Genomic DNA, 20,184 nt, shown 5'->3' with positions numbered 1-20,184 from the left:
GAACGGCCACTTTAGGTAACCTGCACACCTGCTCGATAATACAAGTATCTATCAGCCAATCATATGGCAGCAACTTAGTGCATAAAATCATAGGTATGGTCAAGAGGCTTAGTGTTGTTCAGACCAAATATCAGAATGGGGAAGAAGTGTGATCTAAGTGACTTTGACCATGAAATGGTTGTTGGTGGCTTGAGTATCTCAGAAACTGCTGATCTGGTATTTTCATGTACAAAAGTCTCTAGCATTTACAGAGAATAGACTGAAAAACAACAGAGAAAAAAAAATCCAGTCAATGGCAGTTTTGTGGGTGAAAATGCCTTGTTAATGGAAGAGATTAGAGGAGAATGGTCGGACTGATTCAAGCTGACAGGAGGGTGACAGCAACTCAAATAACCATGTGTTGCAACAGTGGTGTGCAGAAGAACATCTTTGAACAGCATGTCAGATCTTGAGTGGATCAGCTGGAGTAGCAGAAGACCATGAACAAGTATTCAGTGGCTGCTTTATTAGAGACAGGAGGTACCAAATTTTTAATCTTTCCTAAAATTAATTTTCAATGTTAGGAAATTTATGCATGATCCTTCTACATAGTCCATTGGAAACCAGCTGAAAGGTGACATTATCTATCAATTATTCGAAGTAAATTACAATAGTTAATACCATAATAACAGTGCTGTGAAACAATTGCTGTGTTCAGCATTTTGAAGAACCTTTTCCTCTGCTGCTGGATGATCACCAAAGTCTTGTGGGTTGAAACAAACCAACATCAGAAGATTTTCCTTGATAAACTTTCTCTCTTTATTTTTTGTGGGCTGTTTTGTTACAAAATGTACACATTAATACACAAAGACACTGTCATAAATTGAAGATGTAATGGGGCCATGCTGCTCCTCAGACAGTACATTGTAACTAAACCAGAGCAGATTAGCTTGGACGTGTCTTAGCATTCTATCTGTATATCTGAAATAGTTGAATAACTCTGACTTTGCCAATAAAAGGTATCGTGATTACTCTAGTTAAGAAAGTGATGTACAAATGGATAGTATGTTACATTGCATTTGTCCTTTATTTTTGACACTGCCCTAAGTTTCATTAAAATTACATTTAAATGGGCTTTTGTATCATGTTTGGTTCGGGTGCTGCTTACTTCAATTTGCCAAACAGTCTGCAGCAAATTAGAAGTGCTGTGTTTCGAAGCCATATACACACGCACACATTCACACCAGGTGCGTGCACGCGTGCTTACACACACACACACACACACACACACACACACACACACACACACACACACACACACACACACCCTTCCCATCCACCGAAGTCAAAACTAGTAAAATAACCATTATTTAATCATTATCATTTTTAGGATGGTCCTTTGCCAGATTATGAAAGCATGCATTTTACTTGTGCAATTAACTCAATTTTTTGTTTCAAATTAAAGGAATTCAATGTTATGACATTGGCTATGTTCATAACTCTAAAAAATATTTACTAGTTGAAGGCTTTACTCTGAACAAAGCTGACTTGCATAATACATCTGCTCAACATGTTGCTGAGTTCTATTATAGTGGTAGTGGTTCCTCCATTGATCACAGTCACTCCTTTTGTATAGAATCTTTGATGCTGTCCTTCAAGGTGCTTGATTGTTGATTTCATTAAATAATATTTTCAAAGAGTTGCATGGATTTCATGATATTCTCATCCTAGGCAAAAGAAAGCAGAAGACTGAATCTCGATATACAGTACAGTAAATCTGACAATATTTGAGGAAATGAACCCTGCTACATGAGGTAGCTAAGTTTAAAAAAAGTAATTCAAGGCAAATAATTTTGTAGCCCAGAATATACAAATTTTGTACCATATTACTGCCTAAATCCTATGATTATTTTCATAACCACTACTTTGACAGGTAATGGGGAATGATTGATTACAGCTTTATATATGTGTAAGTTCTAAAAATTAAGAAAGTAGTATTTATTGACAACTTTGTGCTTAAAAAGTACAAGAATGATTTGCAGTTATAAAAACCATTACGTGCTTTTGATAGTTATGTTTCTAATGTTCACCACCGTAACTCATTCAGTCCATTGTATAATGAAATACATTAATAATTTACAATATCTGTTGCATAAGCTCCAAAATTTCATTTCTATGGAACCGGTAAATTTCAACAAGTTCCACATTAATAATTTAAGAATACCATTGCAACATTGCTAACAGAAATATACTCTAAAGGTTGAATTATCTTGGCTTTCTACATTGTCTACCCAGCCCATTTCCAATTCTTCGCATTCAAATCTAGCAACCAATTTCTTAATAATAAAATCAGAATTCTTCTTGCTCTTTAAGATGCTCACAATGAGCATACTGATCCTCAATATCATTAGAATATGACTACGATGTTCTGTTCTGCTCTTTTACCAATTTTTTTTTAACAACAAACTAAAAATAACAGGAAAGGTATTTTCTAAATGTCAAAGACTTTTGTGAACATTAAATCTGTAACAGAGCAATAATTGCAATATTTGGCCTTATGCGGTGATATGTGTTTTTTTTAACTAGGCCAAATGTTAATAACTAATTAGGCTACTGTATTTTACTGATTTCAATGAACTGCATCATATCATGCCTTAAAACTCTGACTAGCAGCTCACGAATCTGAGTGAGGTGACAGAGAAGGAGAAAGAGAGGAAGAGAGAGAAACTGAATGAAAGAGAAAAAGGCGATGACCAGAATTATAAATAATATTGATAAATCACTCACCTTTTGGCAGGTATCAATGAATTCATCAATGGTCACTACTCCATCTTTATTTTTATCCATTTTCTGTTAAAAGCAGAAAAAAGATATAAAATGGAATTTAAATCTATTGTGATGTAGGAGACAGATAAAGTATTGGAAGTAATATAATTGTGAGCATCTAGATACAATCCATTGTAATATATGGAATGGTAAAAACGTTTACCATTGATCCACAAAATTACTTTGTGTGGATGTTCTGAGCCAAATTTCCTGAGAAGTGTTGTCTTCAATCTTAGCAGCCATTAGTGCTTAAGGTCAACAACGTTTTGTGGAGCTCTGAAATGTTATCAGCCTGAGCTGTGTCAGGTACTTCCATTCATAACTCATGTTGACAGGCTAGTACAAACCTTCCATAAAATAGTGAGGGGATGTGACAGCTGTGCCTCCCTAGCTTGGCTGCCGTTCAAAAACTGAGTTTCACATTCTAAAACCGTAAAGAAATTAACAATGATTTTCTAAAGAATTTTTTAAAATATTAAAATAATAAAGCAATTTGAATGTAAAGACTTCTAAAATATTCAATTATATTAAAATTCAATAAGTTAAATCAATGAATAAAATCTAAACATACTGACACTTTAATCTCTGCTAGTCATTCCTTTCTGTCGAAGTCAAATGTCTAACTGGCACAAGTATGTTAGAGTGGATTCCTTATCTTAGATTCTAGGGCAGGTTGCAGACTGCAGTCTTGAAGAGCTACAAGTTACAGAGCAGTTGAGAAATTACCAGCAGGTTCTGGTCTTGGCATATGTTCAGAATGGTACTTGCCTCTACTGTAAATTCCACCATACATCGCCGCTACTTTAAATTCATATACGTTACCCAGAGGAGGTATCAGAGTGCTGAAATACATGTTAGCTAGGTGCAGATGTGTGTTTGTCATTTATTACATCTACAATCATTTCTACAACAAATTCCCAAAGATCTCCATACTAGGATCTGTAATAAAAACAGTAACCTACAAGTAAATCTGTAGACACAGAAACAGAGTCAATGCTTAAGATCAAGGACCTTCTGCCAAAGCTCTGAAATGCCATTGACCTGAAATGTTAACTCTGCTTCTCTAATCATAGATGCTGCCTGAATTGTTGAACATTTCCCCTATTTTTTATTTTCAGTTTAGATGTTTATCATATGCAGTTTTTTTCTTTTGCTTTTGGCTTATTATGTCTATGCACTTCAGAACCAATTCCATAATGGTACTTTTAATTTTTGTCAGTCTGACGGACACTCGGTTCATTCTGTGCAACCAAATGCATTATAATATCCAACATTTCTGCCCATAGGATTGTACATACACTTTTCGATGCAAGCGTTAGAACCCAAACGTTACCATTTCTAAAGGTGTGAAGCAATAACAATGAAAAAAGTGTACTCCACTGAATTTCTAAATCTGGTCCATACAACGTTCATTCTTTGCACAATGCCAAAATTCCTGTGGATACATGCACTAATCTGTAGCCATTCCACTTCCTCTTCCTTCAGTTTAAGATTTACCTTTCCTGTTTCTGGAAGAATTTCATAAACCTCTGTGATATAATGGGTCACAACTTGATATCAGAGGTGAACCATGCATGCTTGGTGTTGCCTCAATTTACAAATCTTATGTTTGATGAGACCAGAATAAGCACTAAAAGAACTAAACATTGTTTTCAAATTGTGACCAACCCACTCCCATCAAACACCATCCTTTCTTTCCCTCATGCTCCCTGAACTTGCCTCAACCCAGCTCTAATCTAGCACAGTTTCCATCAACAGACTTCCTCATACAGGTGCTGGGGAATGAGAGTGGATTTGCAATCAACATGGGAACCCTGTTGGCAGAATGGTAGCAAGGATGACAACAAGTTTGAGATTTGTGTAGCAATTTTCGAGTTGGTGATGGTAATGTGAATAAATGAAAGTACTGGCATTCACCTCTGACACTTCTGACACATTTTTTGGATGTCTTCTTTCCATGCCATGTGAGGTTATACAAAATTATGAGGGATATAGATAGGGTGAATGCAAGCAGGCTTTTTCTACTGAGGATGGGTGGAACTACAACTAGAAGTCATGAGTTAAGTTGAAAGGTGAAAAGTTTAGGGGGAACATGAAGGGAAACGTCTTCACTCCGAGGATCGTGAGAGTGTGGAATGAGCTGCCAGCGCAAGTGATGCGTGCGAGCTCAATTTTAACATTTAAGAGAAGTTTGAATAGTTACGTGGATGGTAGGGATATGGAGGGCTATGGCCCTGGTGCAGGTCGATGGGAGTAAGCGGATTAAATAGTTTGGCATGGACTAGAACCCAAAGGACCTGTTTCTGTGCTGTACTTTTCTATGACTCTAAGCCCTAGTTTCTATAACCTCTGCTCATTGTCCCTGTACTTGGGATCTGCTATTTGTTGATTTGACAATTGGTTACCTGATATCATCATTTCTACTTTAACTGGTAACAATTTAGAAGAGCAATTAAAAGTTGTTAAATTCTATTATTTTTGTGTTCACAATGGCATGTACCACATACCTGGAAAAAAAATTCAACATGCTGCCTGGGTGTTTCTTCTCTAAGAACAGGGTAAGTGTATTTTCCCATCATGTCATAAATAGATTTCATGATGTCCAACATTTCCTGCAAACCGTGATTAAAATAATACATTAAATAAAGCTTACATATGCCAAAGTATTTCAGATTGGTTACATTCAATATAAATACTATTGCAAGATTTTCATGGATGTCACGTACAGAAGCCTTCGCCAGATGTTTTTTTGACATGTTATTAGTAATTCTTCACCTCGCTCTGATTCTTGCTCCTGGCTTGCTACTTATCTCTAATGACGGTTCATGTCCTGCAGTGGTGTCAGTCACTGAGAGGGAGCACTCGTGTCAGGGATAAAAGATATATTTAGTATCTGTAGGGATGCTAGGCTTCAGGCATTCACTGTCATACCACATAAGCAGAGTGCTGAAAGTACAATCATCTTAATCCTTACCACAGTACAATCAGGAAAATCGGTAAATTGGTTTATTATTGCAACATGTACAGAGGTAAACTGAAAAAGAACGTTTTGTAGACTTTTTTTTCTTCCAAAAATATTTTATTCAGAAGTATTACAAAATAAAGTTATTTACATATAAGAAAAAAACATTCGTTGACTCTGAGTCCTTATTCAATAAAGTTATTTACAGTAAAATTATGTGTTGACTCTCTGTTCATTTACAAATGAAAGATGCTTACAATAAACTGTTCATTTACTCTCAACTCTTGGTCAAGAGTTAAGATTTATTAACAATAAATTATCAACAATAAAGGCAGGCGTTGGCTCTAATGCTTTTCCCAAATTAACAATTCCACCCACTCCTTGGGCACCATGTTGATTATCTGTCCACACTGCTGATGAGGGTTAGTCTCCTCCCCACCCAACCCCTCCCACTCCCACAGGTGATGGACCTTAAACTGTGGTCCTTCCCCACCGGGCCTTCGCGGTGGCCGCACCAAGCTTGAGTTCATCCCTCAGCACGTACTCCTGCAGGCGAGAGTGAGCCAGCCGGCAGCACTCAGTCACAGACATCTCCATGTGCTGGCAGACCATCAAGTTTCGGGCAGACCAAAGTGCGTCTTTCACCGAATTGATGATCTGCCAGCAGCACCGGATGTTTGTCTCCGTGTGTGTCCCCGGGAACAGCCCGTAGATCACGGAGTCCTCGGTAACGCTGCTGCTAGGCATGAATCTTGGTACTGTCCCTTCCATTCTCCTCCACACCTTCTTTGCGAACCCACAGTGTGCGAAGAGGTGAGCCACCGACTCCACCCCATTACAGTCCTCCCGTGGGAAGTGGGGTGCGGAGACGACATTCCGGGCGTACAGGAGGGATCTGACTGGGAGGGCCCCTCTCACTGCCAGCCAGGGGAGGTCTTTGTGCCTGTTGGTGAGGTCTGGCGATGAGGCAATTTGCCAGATGAACTGGACGGTCTGCTCAGGGAACCACCCCACTGTGTCCATCACGTCCTTCTCCTGCAGTGCCTGCAGGACAGTACGTGCCGACCACTGTCTAATGGCCTTATGGTCAAATGCGTTGGCCTTGAAGAATTTTTCCACGAAGGACAGGTAAGGAGGCAACGACCAGCTGACAGGGGTGTTGCGCGGGAAAGGGGCCAGACCCATCCTTCGTAGCCAGGGCGACAGGTAGAACCTGGGCACATAGTAGTACTTTGTGCCCACGTATCTGGGATCCACGCATAGCCTGATGCAGCCACACACGAAGCTGGCCATCAGGGTGAGGGCGACATTGGGGACGTTCTTGCCCCCATTGTCCAGGGACTTGTGCATGACAGTCCATCTCACCCGCTCCATCTTGGATCCCCAGACGAATCTGAAGACAGCTCGGGTGATTTCCGAGCTGTAGGAGCGGGGGACGGGCCAGACCAGCGCCAAGTACAGCAGCCCTGAGAGCACCTCATACCTGATGACCAGGTTCTTGCCCGTTATCGACAGGGAGCGCCCTCCCCACAGTCCCAGTTTCTGTTTCACCTTGGCAGTCCGCTCCTGCCAGTTCTTGTTGCACGCCTCGGCCCCTCCGAACCAGATCCCCAACACCTTCACGTGGTCAGACCTGATGGTGAAGGAGACGCTGGATCGGTCGGGCCAGTTGCCGAAGAGCATGGCTTCACTCTTCGTGTAGTTGACCCTGACCCCCGACGCTAGCTTGAACTGTTCGCAGATGCCAGTCAACCTGCAAACTGACCTCGGATCAGAGCAGAAGACGGTGACGTCGTCCATGTACAGGGAGGTTTTAACTTGGGTCCCTCCACTGCCTGGCAGCGTCACCCCTCTTATGCTCTCACCCCTCCTGATGGCTTCGGCAAAGGGCTCTATACAGAACACGAACAAGACAGGGGAGAGGGGGCAGTCCTGCCTAACTCCAGACCTGATGGGGAAGCTGTTCTAACCCTAACCCTAACCCTTCTAGACTGTTCGTACAGATCAATTCATTACAATATTGCATTGAAGTAGGTTAAACAATAACAGTTACAGAGAAAGTGCACTGCAGATGAACAATAAGGTGCAAGGTCATAACAAGATAGATTGTGAGGTCAAGTGAACATCTTACAATTCTAAGGAACTGTTCCATTAATAGTCTTATAATAGAAGCCATCTTTGAGCTTGGAGGTGTGTGTCTGCCAAATTTATTTAACCTCTTGAGGAAGCAAAGGTGCTAGTGAGCTTTCTTGGCAGTGGTGTCAATGTATTGGACCGGGCTACTGGTGGCATTCACACTTAGGAACTTGAAGCCCTTATCCCCTTTAACCTCAGCACTGTTGATGTAAACAGGAGCATATGCATCACGCCATTCCCTCCCCCTTTCCTGACGTCAATGAACAGCTCTTTTGTTTTGCAGATATTGAGAGAAAGGTTGTTGTCATGAGACCATGTCACCATGTCACTAACTCTCTACCTTCTTCCTGTACTCCAGCTGATTATTGTTTGAGGTAAGTCCCACTACAGTAGAGTCACCTGCAAACTGTAAATGGGGTTGGAACATAATCTGATTACATAAAAGTAAGTGCTGTATATAGTGAGTAGAAAAGGGGCAGATGATGCAGCCTTGTAGGGGAGCCCGAGTAGAGGATAATCGTGGCAGAGGTGTTGCTGTCTATAATTACTGATTGCAATTTACAGTGAGAGTGGGAATACAAACTTCCATCTGATTGCGATAAACCATCTGTCACTTCTAAACTGAGCAAATGATGATAAGGCTTCGGTTAGATCCAAGGGGGTTACATGTACTAAGGGAGTGTTAGGGGAAGTAGAAGTCACTGGGGGGCATTCAAGATTCTTGGGGGGGGGGGAGTGGTAAGCAGCACCCTAACTTGAGGGATGAGACCTGACCACCTGACCAACAATGTCAACTTACTGCAGTCGTCAACATCTGATAGGCATTCCCAGTTTGTGTTCATTTTTTATTTCACTTTCGCTCCATTACTGACTGATAAATACATGCAGTGTGACCTCTTTGAGCCTGAAGGTTGTAAAGACTTAAAGTCCAATCCTGCTAAGAAACAGAAACTACAGAAAATGCATCAATACCATGTTTTATTCCGCTCCCGTCAGATCAGTGACACCCCGTTTATCTTACTTGTAATACTGTACTATCTAATGAAGCCATGAAGCCATCAAAATTGCAGGAACACTTCTGTAAAAGACACCCTGAAAAAGGTTACTTATGGTATTAAAAACGCAAACACGAGGAATTCTGCAGATGCTGGAAATTCAAGCAACACACATCAAAGTTGCTGGTGAATGCAGCAGGCCAGGCAGCATCTCTAGGAAGAGGTACAGTCGACGTTTCAGGCTGAGACCCTTCATCAGGACTAACTGAAGGAAGAGCTAGTAAGAGATTTGAAAGTGGGAGGGGGAGGGGGAGATCCAAAATGATAGGAGAAGACAGGAGGGGGAGGGATGGAGCCAAGAGCTGGACGGGTGATTGGCAAAAGGGATATGAGAGGATCATGGGACAGGAGGCCCAGGGAGAAGGAAAAGGGGGAGGGGGGAAACCCAGAGGATGGGCAAGGGTATTACTCTGATATTATGGTATTATTCAGTTCCAGAAGATAAAAGAAGTATTTGAAAGGTGTTGCATACTCAGGTCATTTGCCAAGAAAGCTAAAAATAACCTTGATAGTGGTCTCATTGCTTCTTATAACATTTCCAGAGCATAGGACCTGACGCAGACTGGGAGACCATTTCGCTGAATGCCTACGCTCTGTCCGCCAGAGTATGCAGGATCTCCCAGTGGTCACACATTTTAATTCCATGTCCCATTCCCATTCTGATATGTCAATCCATGGCCTCCTCTACTGTCAAGATGAAGCCACACTCAGGTTGGAGGAACAACACCTTATATTCCATCTGGGTAGCCTCCAACCTGATGGCATGAACATTGATTTCTCTAACTTCCGTTAATGCCCCTCCTCTCCTTCTTACCCTATCCCTTATTTATTATTTTTATTTACCTCCCCTTTTTTTCTTTCTTCTCTCTCTGGCCCTCTCACAGTCACTCCTTGCCTGCTCTCCATCTTCCTCTGGGCTCCCCTCCCTCTCCTGCCTTCTCTTATCATTTTGGATCTCCCCCTCCCCCTCCCACTTTCAAATCTCTTACTATCTCTTCTTTCCATTAGTCCTGACGAAGGGTCTCAGCCCGAAACGTGGACTGTACTTCTTCCTATAGATGCTGCCTGGCCTGCTACGTTCACCAGCATTTTGTGTGTGTTGCAAGGATTTTCAGCATCAATTCAAGGTTTTCAACAAGCTGAAAATTCTGGACTGGGTAATTAACCTATTTCTTGGCAAGGTGGAAGAACAGGAAGAGATCTTGCAAGAAGAAATTATCGAAATTCAGAAAGATGAAAAGCGAAAATGTTTTTCAAAAGTGTCAGCTTTTGTGGTATATGGCTACACTATCATATCAAGTTTCCTGGTCTTTGGAGAAGAGCAAAACTGCTCTTTATTGCATTTCTATCCGCCTACCTTTTTGAAAGAGGCTTCAGTGCAGTGAACCACATACTCACAAAAAACAGAAATTGCTTGGACATTATTACACTTGGGGACATAAGGCTTTTGCTTTCACAACTTGAACCAGATATTTCAACTCTTGCTAAAACCATTAAGCTCAAGGATCACATTGACATCGAAGCTGCTGTACAGAGCACAGGACTGTGTAAGCTAGGTTTAAAGACATATAACAATTTAAAACAGAATCATTTTTCTCACACTAGCATATCCTAGAAATGTTTTTACACCATGGGGATGCCAGAAAGTATATTGTGCTTAAGAGGGGCTTTGGCAAGTATGGAAAGGCTAAAAAAGGTTGGGAAACACTGAGATAGATGTAGAATACTGCTCAGTGAACAAACTGTACATGACCTGAGCTACTCCCTGTTTCCTCTCTAAATATGAGCAGAATTCCCTTGACTGAAGAGGAGGGCAGACGTAATGCATGGGCGTGTATCAAGACTTGATCCAGAGGAACGATCGCACCTCAAGACATAGACTGCCCATTTCCCTCCACAGATACTGCCTGACCCACTGATGTCCTCCAGCATCTTGTTTATTCCTCCAGATTTCAGCATCTGCAGTCTCCTGTGTCACTTCAAAAGTTCTCAACAGTTTTAAGTAGTGCCAGATTTCAAAAGTGTGGCTGAGTAGTCACTTAAAATACCAGCAAAATTCCATTTGCTGGAATGTGCATCATTAGTTCAGCCCCTGTACTGGGCCCCATGTGAATAAGAGAAAAATAAAACCAAAGCCAAACGTTCATACAACATCCAGCGAATGAAGAGGAAGGTCCCAGTGATGAGTACTTAGATCTTTAAATTACCCAAACAATAAAACAATATACTGTATATCCATTACCAAGGAGGATTGTAAAAAATATAATAATACATCAATAAATTTGAAGAATAGGCATGAAATTAATAGGTTAATTTTGTTATTAATAATATAGTGTGATACATATTATATAGAAAATAAAACTACATGATCTTTGTAAAAATGAATAGAGGTATCTGGGAGTACAGATGCATAATCAACAGAAGTAGAGATTCATGCTAATAATAACAATTTACAAACAAAGCACTGAGGCTTGTTTTTAGTGGGAATGAAATGAAAAGCAGAGAAATCAAACTTGCTCGGAATTTAGATTAGTACCGGAAAAACTTCAAAATTGTTCTGGTCTTCAAATTTAAGAACTATCTCATGGCTGCATGGCTAATGAAGAACCTATCAATCTCTGGTTTAAAAACACCCAAATAATTGACCTCCACAACTGCCTGTGGCAATGCATTCCACATATTCACCACCCTCTGGCTAAACAAATTCCTCCTCATCTCAGTACTAAATGGACGTCCCTGTATTCTGAGGCTGTCTCCTTTGGTCCAAGACTCCCCTACCATAGGAACCATCCTCTAGTCCTCTTGAAGTGAATGCCCTCATTGCATTTGCCTTCTTCACCACCGACTCAGCCTTCAAATTAACCTTCATGGAAACCTGCACAAGGACTCCCAAGTCCCCTTGCACCTCAGATTTTTGAGTTTTTTCCGTTTCTGTCCATGCTAGTATCTTTGCTGGTTGTTATCTTGCTAAGCAGCTTCATGTGTGGCACTTCATCAAAGGCCTTTTGAAAATCCAAGTACATAACATCCACTAATACTCCTTTGTTCTTCTGCTTGTTATTTCTTCAAATAATTCAAACAGATTTGTCAGGCAAGATTTTCCCTTAAGAAAACCAGGCTGACTACAGCCTATCTTGGTGTCATCCACAAATTTGCTGATCCAGTTAACCACAATATCATCCAGGTCAACGAAGGGCCCAGCACTGATCCCTGCGGCTTATCATTAGTCACAGACTTCCAGTCAGAAAGACAACCCTCTACTACCACTCTCTGACTTCTCCCACAAAGCCAGTGTCCAATCCAATTTACTAACCCATTCTGAATATCGAGCGATTGAATATTCTTGACCAGCCTTCCATGTGGATAACATTCACTGCCTTGCCTTCATCCACTTTCCTATTAACTTCCTTGAAAAATTCTTTAAGATTGGTTAGACATGACCTACCAAGGACGAAGCTATGCTGACTATCCTTAATCAGTCCATGACTATCCAAATACTTATATATCTGGTCCCTTAGAATACCTTCCAATAACTTTCCCACTACTGATGTCAGTGTCACAAGCCAATAACTTCCTTGTTTCTGTTTATAAACTTTTTTAAACAGCAGAACAACATTGGCTATCCTCCAAGCCTTTTGTACCTCTCCTATTGATGTAGATGTTTTAAATATCTCTGCAAGGGCTCTGGCAATTTCTGCACTTGCCTGCTATGTGGTCTGAAGGAACACCATAGGGCCCTGAGGATTTATCTACCTTGGTTTGCCTCAGGGTGGCAAACATCTCCTCCTCTGTAATCTGTAAGAGTCCAAGAAGTTGATGCCACTTTGCCTCCCTTCTATAGACTCTGTATCTATCTCCTGAGTAAAGACAGATGCAAAAATGCATTTAAGGTCTCTCCTGTCTGTTTTGGCTTCACACATGGATTACCATTCTGGTCTTCCAGAGGATCAATTTTGTCCTTTGCAATCATTTTGCTCTTAACATATATGTAGACTCCCTTAGGATTCTCCTTCACCACGTCTGCTAGAGCAATCTTGCAGCCTCCTTAATTTCTTTCTTAAGAGTTCTCTTGCATTTCTTGTACTCTATAAGCACCTAACTCCCTGAACTGCCTATGCAGAACTTCATCTCTCGTCCTACCCATGTGCAGAATGTCATCTCTCGTCCTACCCATGTCATTGGTAATGAAATGGACCATGACCTCTAGCTGTTCTCAAAACTTCCAATGTCCAGGTTGGCCACTGATCAAAGCTCTATGAGATGCTGGTCAAAGCTCTCACTTCTGGTGTCCTCTTTGAATTGCTGGCTTGCACACATTCATATTTCATCTCCACCCCCCCCCCCACATATGGATTTAATAGTTGCCTTCTGTTGGTTTTTTAAGGTTTCCCAATCATTTAATTTCCCACCAATTTTTGCTCTATTATATACCCTCTCTTTTGTTTTTATGCTGGCTTTGACTTCCCTTATCAGCCATAGTTGTGTTATCTTGCCTTTAGAATACTTCTTCTTTGGGATGTATCTATCCTGTGTCTTGCGAATTGCTCCCAGAAACTCCAGCCTTTGTTGCTCTGCCATCATCCCTGCTAGTGCCCCCTTCCAATCAGCTTTGGCCAGCTCCTCTCTCCAGCCTCTGTAATTCCCTTTACTCCACTGTAATAATGACACATCTGACTTCAGCTTCTCCCTCTCAAATTGCAAGGTGAATTCTATTCTATTATGATTACTGCCTCCTAAGAGTTACTTTACCTGAAACTTCCTAATCAAATCCAGTTCATTACAGAACACTCAATCCTGAATAGCTGATCCCCTCTTGGACTCAATCACACAAGCTGCTCTGAAAAGCCCTCTTGTGGGCATTTTACAAATTCTCTCTCTTGGGATCCAGCACCAATCTAATTTTCCTAATCTACCTGCATATTGAAATCTCTCACGACTACTGTAACATTGTTCTTTTGACATGCCTTTTCTATCTCCCATTGTAATTTCTAGCCCACATCCTGTCTGCTGTCTGGAGGTCTGTATGTAACTCCCTCTTCTGATCCTATATCAACTCATTCAGAGGACTTAAATTCACGTTTTACCAACAGAGCCACCCACACGCCTTATGCTGAGCTGAGTGTCCTTTTGATACAATGTGTATCCTTGGATGTTGAGTTCCCAAATACAATCTTTTTTCAGTCATGACTCAGTGATGTCCATAACGTCATACCTGCCAATCTCTAACTGCACTACATAATCATCTACCTTATTCCATATAAAGATGGAAGATGCGTGTGATTCTTATGCATATTGACACAATAAATGTCGGTAAATAGGGGTTCTGATGCAAGGGCTTGATCTGAAATGATGACCAATCATTTGTATGCAGAGATGCTGCCTGACACGTCGAGTTTCCAACATCTTGTGCAAGTGTAGGGACCATTGAATATGAATGAGAACCGGCAAAGCACGGATTTGGGATGAGAGGGAAAAGATCTAAAAGGGCACTGCGTGGAACCATTTTCACCAGAGGGTGGTGAGTATATGGAATGAGCTGTCAGAGGAAGTTTTTGAGACAGGTTCAACAGTATAATTTAAGAAACAATTGAATGGGTAGATGGAGGGGGTGAAACCTGGAGAGATATGGATAAAAATGCATGAAAATTGGATCATTTAGGTGGACGACATGATTGGCATGGACTGGTTGGGCTGATTGCCTTGTTTCCATGATTTATTGCTTGATAATGCTATGAAAATTAAAACTACAATAAACTATTTTACTTTGAATGCTCATTTTGCCTCTTAAGCTTTTCATTACAGTCAACGAGGCCAATCACTGGACTTGACTCCACTAAATCTCCATCTTGTTCTAGTTTATTGACTTATCCTCCACCTGGTTCTTCAGGTATAACTGCAGACCAGGGCTGTCTTGGGGTTGGAGTTAGGTGCGTGTGCTTGTGTGTGTGTATAAGTAGTTTGTTTTATTGTTGTTCTCTGAACATTGTGGGCTGCTCTCAGCACATATTTGGGTATGTTAACATAAACAATGTACTCCGCTGTATGGTTTGATGTACATGCAAGATAAAAATCTGAATCTGAATCTGATATGATCGAGTTCTTAACATTTTGGATTCTCATTTGTTCTTTCTTGAATATTGACTGTGTTACCTGCAGTAACCATGTAATCATTTTTCAGCTTACTCAATATCACGTCAAAGCAACTTTCTGAGGAATCAAAGAAAAACAGTTTGTTCCAATCTAACTGCAGTATTCTGAGTGCTTTTTTTTGCCGATGGATGATTGCTTAAAAGCACTTAGCTTGAAATTGTTCTGTTCTCATATTGCCACTAGTATGATTTATATTGTACAGGTCTTATCTTTCATTATTCCCATTGGCTTCAATATTCTGCAGATTTCCTTTGTGGTTTCCAGCTCTGAAAAGTTTCCTTGCTAGAACTTGTTTTAAAACACTTGACTTTATACTTATGAAAGGGGAAGATATTTTTTTCTGAAAATTGAACTATTTATTTAAGCATGTGATGGACAATTGCTATTTCAATTGTAGCAATACTTTGTTCCTGTCTCACTGCAGATCTTGGATTTAGCCTTGGAATTTTAGTCTTCAGAAATCAAAGACTGTGGACTGCAGTTCAACATAACACACAAAATGTTCAGGGATCTCAGTAGGTCAAGTTGCATCTATGGAAATTAATAAACAGTGGACTGCAATTGTGTTTGCATCTCCCATCAGGTGAAAAGAGATGGTCACAGGCTGCTACTTCCCTGCCCACCATAATTAAATATCAGCAAGGGAAGATTTTAGTTATCAAACCATTTTCACATTAACACAGTGCATGCAAAAGTGAGATGCATTAGTTTATAGCTCCTGCAACAGTAAAAGCAAGTCATTGAAGCGAACTGAGAGCAGGAGGAAAATTAAACAGTGTGTTTTGGTAGAAACTTCTCAGTCTTCGTTCTTGCATTCTACCATCTTTTGTAACTGGATTTGGGACATCCACTGTTGGGTGGCAGGGTGGAGCTACGTCTCCGTCAAAGGAAGTGTAAGGTTCTTCTTCTCTCCATTAGCCTGTGGGTCACCCTCGGGCAATGTGTAGCACCTGCTTAGCCCCCTGATTAGGGTTGCATGAAGCCATGGGAGCAGGTGGTGGATGGTTGTAGGAGCAGCTGGTTATGCAACCACGGAAGCCAGGCAGACAATCTCTGCAGAGAAGGCTGGGGTCACCAGTCTTATAAAGACCCTGCCCAGAAGAGGACAATGGCAAACCACTTCTGTAGAAAACTTTGCCAAGAACAATCATGATCATGGGACCATGATCACCTACATCATATGACACGGCACAAAATGATGTTCTCAACTGCTGCACGAAATTGTTTGATCCTGCCTGCACTGTGCATTGCCTTACCAATAAGAGTATAGAGAAGGGGTAAATGGATGTGGCATCATCCCAATATATAAAAAAAATCTACTACAGATGTTGTAGTCACATGACATTATTGTTTTTGAACTATATATTTAATTAGAAGATTACTGAAATCCCGATCCAAACACCAAACATAAGAAAATGCTTAACGGGATACTGGTCTGTATTAACTAGCATTTCCTCTGCCTCTGATGTTTATTTGTTTTTTGCGGAGAAACAAGTATTGTTTGAGTGAAATTCAAATTATTTAAAGGTGATTATGGATATCCACAGTAAAGATACACTCCTACTTTAAGGGAGGGGCAGGAAGACATTGAGGCTTGTACTTCATAAAAGAAATACCATACAAGAGTCAAATTAACTCCCAAATCAACAGGTTTTGTGATTGTTGGAGCAATTTTTGGGTTTAGGACATTAACATTCGGCCATTGGCTGGCCATCCATCTTCACATCTGAATATGGACTGTGGATTTAATTTGGAGTGTAGCTCTGAACAATGGGTTCCTAAAGGCAGTGAATCCCAGTCCAGACAATGCTGATTAAAATTCATTTGGATGTCTGTGGTGTGGATGCAAATCAGGAGGTGTGAAGGTTGTGCGTAGTTTCAAAGAAAGCATTGTCCATACATCGTAAATATGAAATTGTCCTTTGATGTTTGGCGCATAAAATATTGAGCCCCACATTGGGCCAGCAGACCTTTCGACCAAAAGTGTCTCCATATGATGCCCGCCGTACCTTGTTTTGTTGAATAAAGAAGCTGCTTTGTAGCAACCAGTAATTTTCTCTGGTCACTTCATTCACACAACAACAGTGATCATCTGTAAATAGATTAGATGATCGTAATCTGTACAAAGTGTTGTGTTTATATTTCTAGCTCTGAAGATGTTGCATTCATCATATTATTAAAAGGTTGGTGATTTATATATCATAACATTATTGTAAATACAAGAGTTAATGGCACAAGGCAGGAGAATTTTCTGTGGTGAATGGAACCTGTCAATGAAGAGAGACATTAGAGACATCCTGGGGAATCACCACTCATTAATAAACACAAGAGATTAGAATCCACTTCATAACATTTTTTGGCCAGCGTGCCTGGAGACTCTTTTTCAACATGGTTAAAGTGTAGGGAATATCTTACCTCCTTTGTTACATATCCATCCTTATTTATGTCATATAAATTGAAAGCCCATTTTAGTTTATCTTGTATTGATCCACGAAGTAAAACAGAAAGACCCAGGACAAAATCCTAAAATGATAGAGAATTAGGAATTAAACAATTTTCTCAGTTCAGGAACCAACATTGTGCATTATTAGATGACTCCATAAGAACACACTTCACCACAGAGGTGTTAGAAATGTGTCAAAAAAATCGAACTCAGGTCAAATGTAGCACTTCAATATCACCACAAGGTGGCATTGTCACAAAGTGTTCCTGCAGGACAGAAAAAATTGAAATGGGAATTCCACTTACTCACCTGAGCACTCAACATTTTGGAACATTGTTGTCCCAAGCCATCCCATGGAACATTCTGATTGCTAGTTTCCTCCCCTTATCAGCATTGTTAGCATCTGCTGCTGTTCCTCAGTTCCCTCAGTGTTAGTAGGTTACTTCCCCCAGGGATTGGACCATTTTTTGCATTCTTGAGAGTTACTTATCTGTCCTTCTTTGATTGGTCAGTTACACATGGATCACATCAGACTTAAATAACTGTGACAGTCTTTGCACCACAGGGATATTTCAGACAACTCTCAGTGATATGACATGGTAATGCATAATACAAGAAAAATATAACAACAATGAAACATGATCCTTTCACAGACTGATGGAGCTGACCAAACTCTATTTAATCATATTACAAAAGCCACTCACCAACTTTTATTGGGTATTTTTATTCCTTTCCACTTCCTTTTACTTTTAAACTGATAAAAAATCATGGCACCTCTACTAACAACGTAACCTGAAGAACTTACAATAAAAACTGTATCCTTCCATTATAAAACTTTTCCAATGACCCAATTTCTCAAAATTTCTCTAAGGGCTAACAGATTTGGATCTCTTCCTCATCAACAAAAGTTTTTGATAAATATTGCTGACACAGCAATTGGATCAGGGTACGACTGCGCAAGCACGTGGATGTCAGCCAGTGAGAACAGCGAGAACAGTTTAAAAGGAAATGGTTATTTCTTCAGCGGTTTGATCAGGGCACAACTGTGCAAACGTGTGGACGTCAGACAGATAGAACAGTGAGAAGAGTTTAAATGGAGATAGCTTTAAAGAGTGGGCAATAGAGTAGAGGGAGACAGAGTAGGAAGGCTTTTGTTCAACGGGGCTTTGGTGATAATGGGTCGAGGCCAGGTAGGTTATCTGTATAAAATACAGACAGGAAGTATGTGTGTGAGGTCGAAGTTCTGTGCTCGGTGTCAAATGTGGGAAGTCCTGGAGACTCCAAGCCTCTTGGTTGGCCACATCTGCGCCAGGTGCGTCGAACTGTAGCTCCTTAGGGACCATATTAGGGAACTGGAGACGCAGCTCGATGACCTTCGTCTGGTCAGGGAGAGTGAGGAGGTGATAGAGAGGAGCTAAAGGCAGGTAGTCACACCGGGGCCTTGTGAGACAGATAAGAGGGTAACAATCAGGAGAGGGGAGGGCAAGAGTCAGATGGTAGAGAGCACCCCTGCGGCTGTCCCCCTGAACAATAACTACTCCTGTTTGAGTACTGTTGAGGGGGGAGGGAACGGCCTACCTGGGGGAAGCAACAGTGGCTGTGCCTCAGGCACAGACTCTGGCCCTGTGGCTCAGAAGGTTAGGGAAAGGAGTCGGGGGTCAGGCAGGCAATTCTGTAGACACAGAAAAGAAACACGGATGGTAGTCTGCCTCCCAGGTGCCAGGGTCCGGGATGTTTCTGATCGCGTCCACGATATCCTGAAGTGGGAAGGAGAACAGCCAGAGGTCATGGTATATATTGGTACCAGTGACATAGGTTGCAAAAGGGAGGACGTTCTGAAAACAGACTACAGGGAGTTAGGAAGGAAGTTGAGAAGCAGGACCTGAAAAGTAGTAATCTCGGGACAGTGAGTATAGGAATAGAGTGAAGTGGCGGATAAATGCGTGGCTGAGAGATTGAATCAGAGGGCAGGGATTCAGATTTCTGGATCATTGGGACCTCTTTTGGGGCAGGTGTGACCTGTACAAAAAGGACAGGTTGCACTTGATTCCAGGGAGACCAATATCCTGGCAGGGAGGTATGCAAAGGCTACTAGAGAGGGTTTAAACTAGAATTGCTGGGGGTTGGGAACCGAACTGAAGAGACAGAGGAAGAGGCGGTTGGCTCACAAATACAGAAAGCTTGGAGACAGTGTGAGAGGGAGGATAGGCAGGTGATAGACAAGGAGGTGGATCAGTACTTGGAGCTATGATGTTGTGGCTATTACAGAGACTTGGATGGCTCAGGGGCAGGAATGGTTACTTCGACTGCCAGGCTTTAGATGTTTCAGAAGGACAGGGAGGGAGGCAAAAGAGGTGGAGGTGTGGCACTGTTGATCAGAGATAGTGTCACGGCTGCAGAAAAGGAGCAAGTTATGGAGGGATTGTCTAAGGAGTCTCTGTGGGCGGAAGTTAGGAACAGGGTGTTTCAATAACTCTACTGAGTGTTTTTTATAGACAACCTAATCGTAACAGGGACATCAAGGAGCAGATAAGGAGACAGATTCTGGAAAGGTATAATAATAACAGGGTTGTTGTGGTGGGAGATTTTAATTTCCCAAATGTTGATTAGTATCGCCCTAGAGCAAGGAGTTT

General features: G+C 41.3%; 1 protein-coding gene across 3 annotated transcripts in view; it reads right to left on the bottom strand.

Annotated features, from left to right (window-relative positions):
• Positions 1-797: 797 nt before the first annotated feature.
• LOC140194628 (Kv channel-interacting protein 4) overlaps positions 798-20,184 on the bottom strand; it is a 303,526-nt gene continuing 284,139 nt past the window's right edge. For all 3 annotated transcript variants that reach the window (XM_072251874.1, XM_072251873.1, XM_072251875.1), the window contains exons 5-8: positions 17,524-17,631; positions 5,313-5,417; positions 2,767-2,829; positions 798-1,706 (exon numbers count right to left, since the gene is read on the bottom strand). In XM_072251874.1, the coding sequence (XP_072107975.1) occupies positions 1,659-1,706; positions 2,767-2,829; positions 5,313-5,417; positions 17,524-17,631 (324 nt within the window). In that variant the 3' untranslated portion in view covers positions 798-1,658. The remainder of the gene's footprint in view (positions 1,707-2,766; positions 2,830-5,312; positions 5,418-17,523; positions 17,632-20,184) is intronic.

This window comes from Mobula birostris, chromosome 3, assembly GCF_030028105.1.
Source record: "Mobula birostris isolate sMobBir1 chromosome 3, sMobBir1.hap1, whole genome shotgun sequence".
Classification (NCBI taxonomy): Eukaryota; Metazoa; Chordata; class Chondrichthyes; order Myliobatiformes; family Myliobatidae; genus Mobula; species Mobula birostris.
Note: the sequence above shows the minus strand (reverse complement) of the source record. Positions and strands in the feature narration are given on the sequence as shown.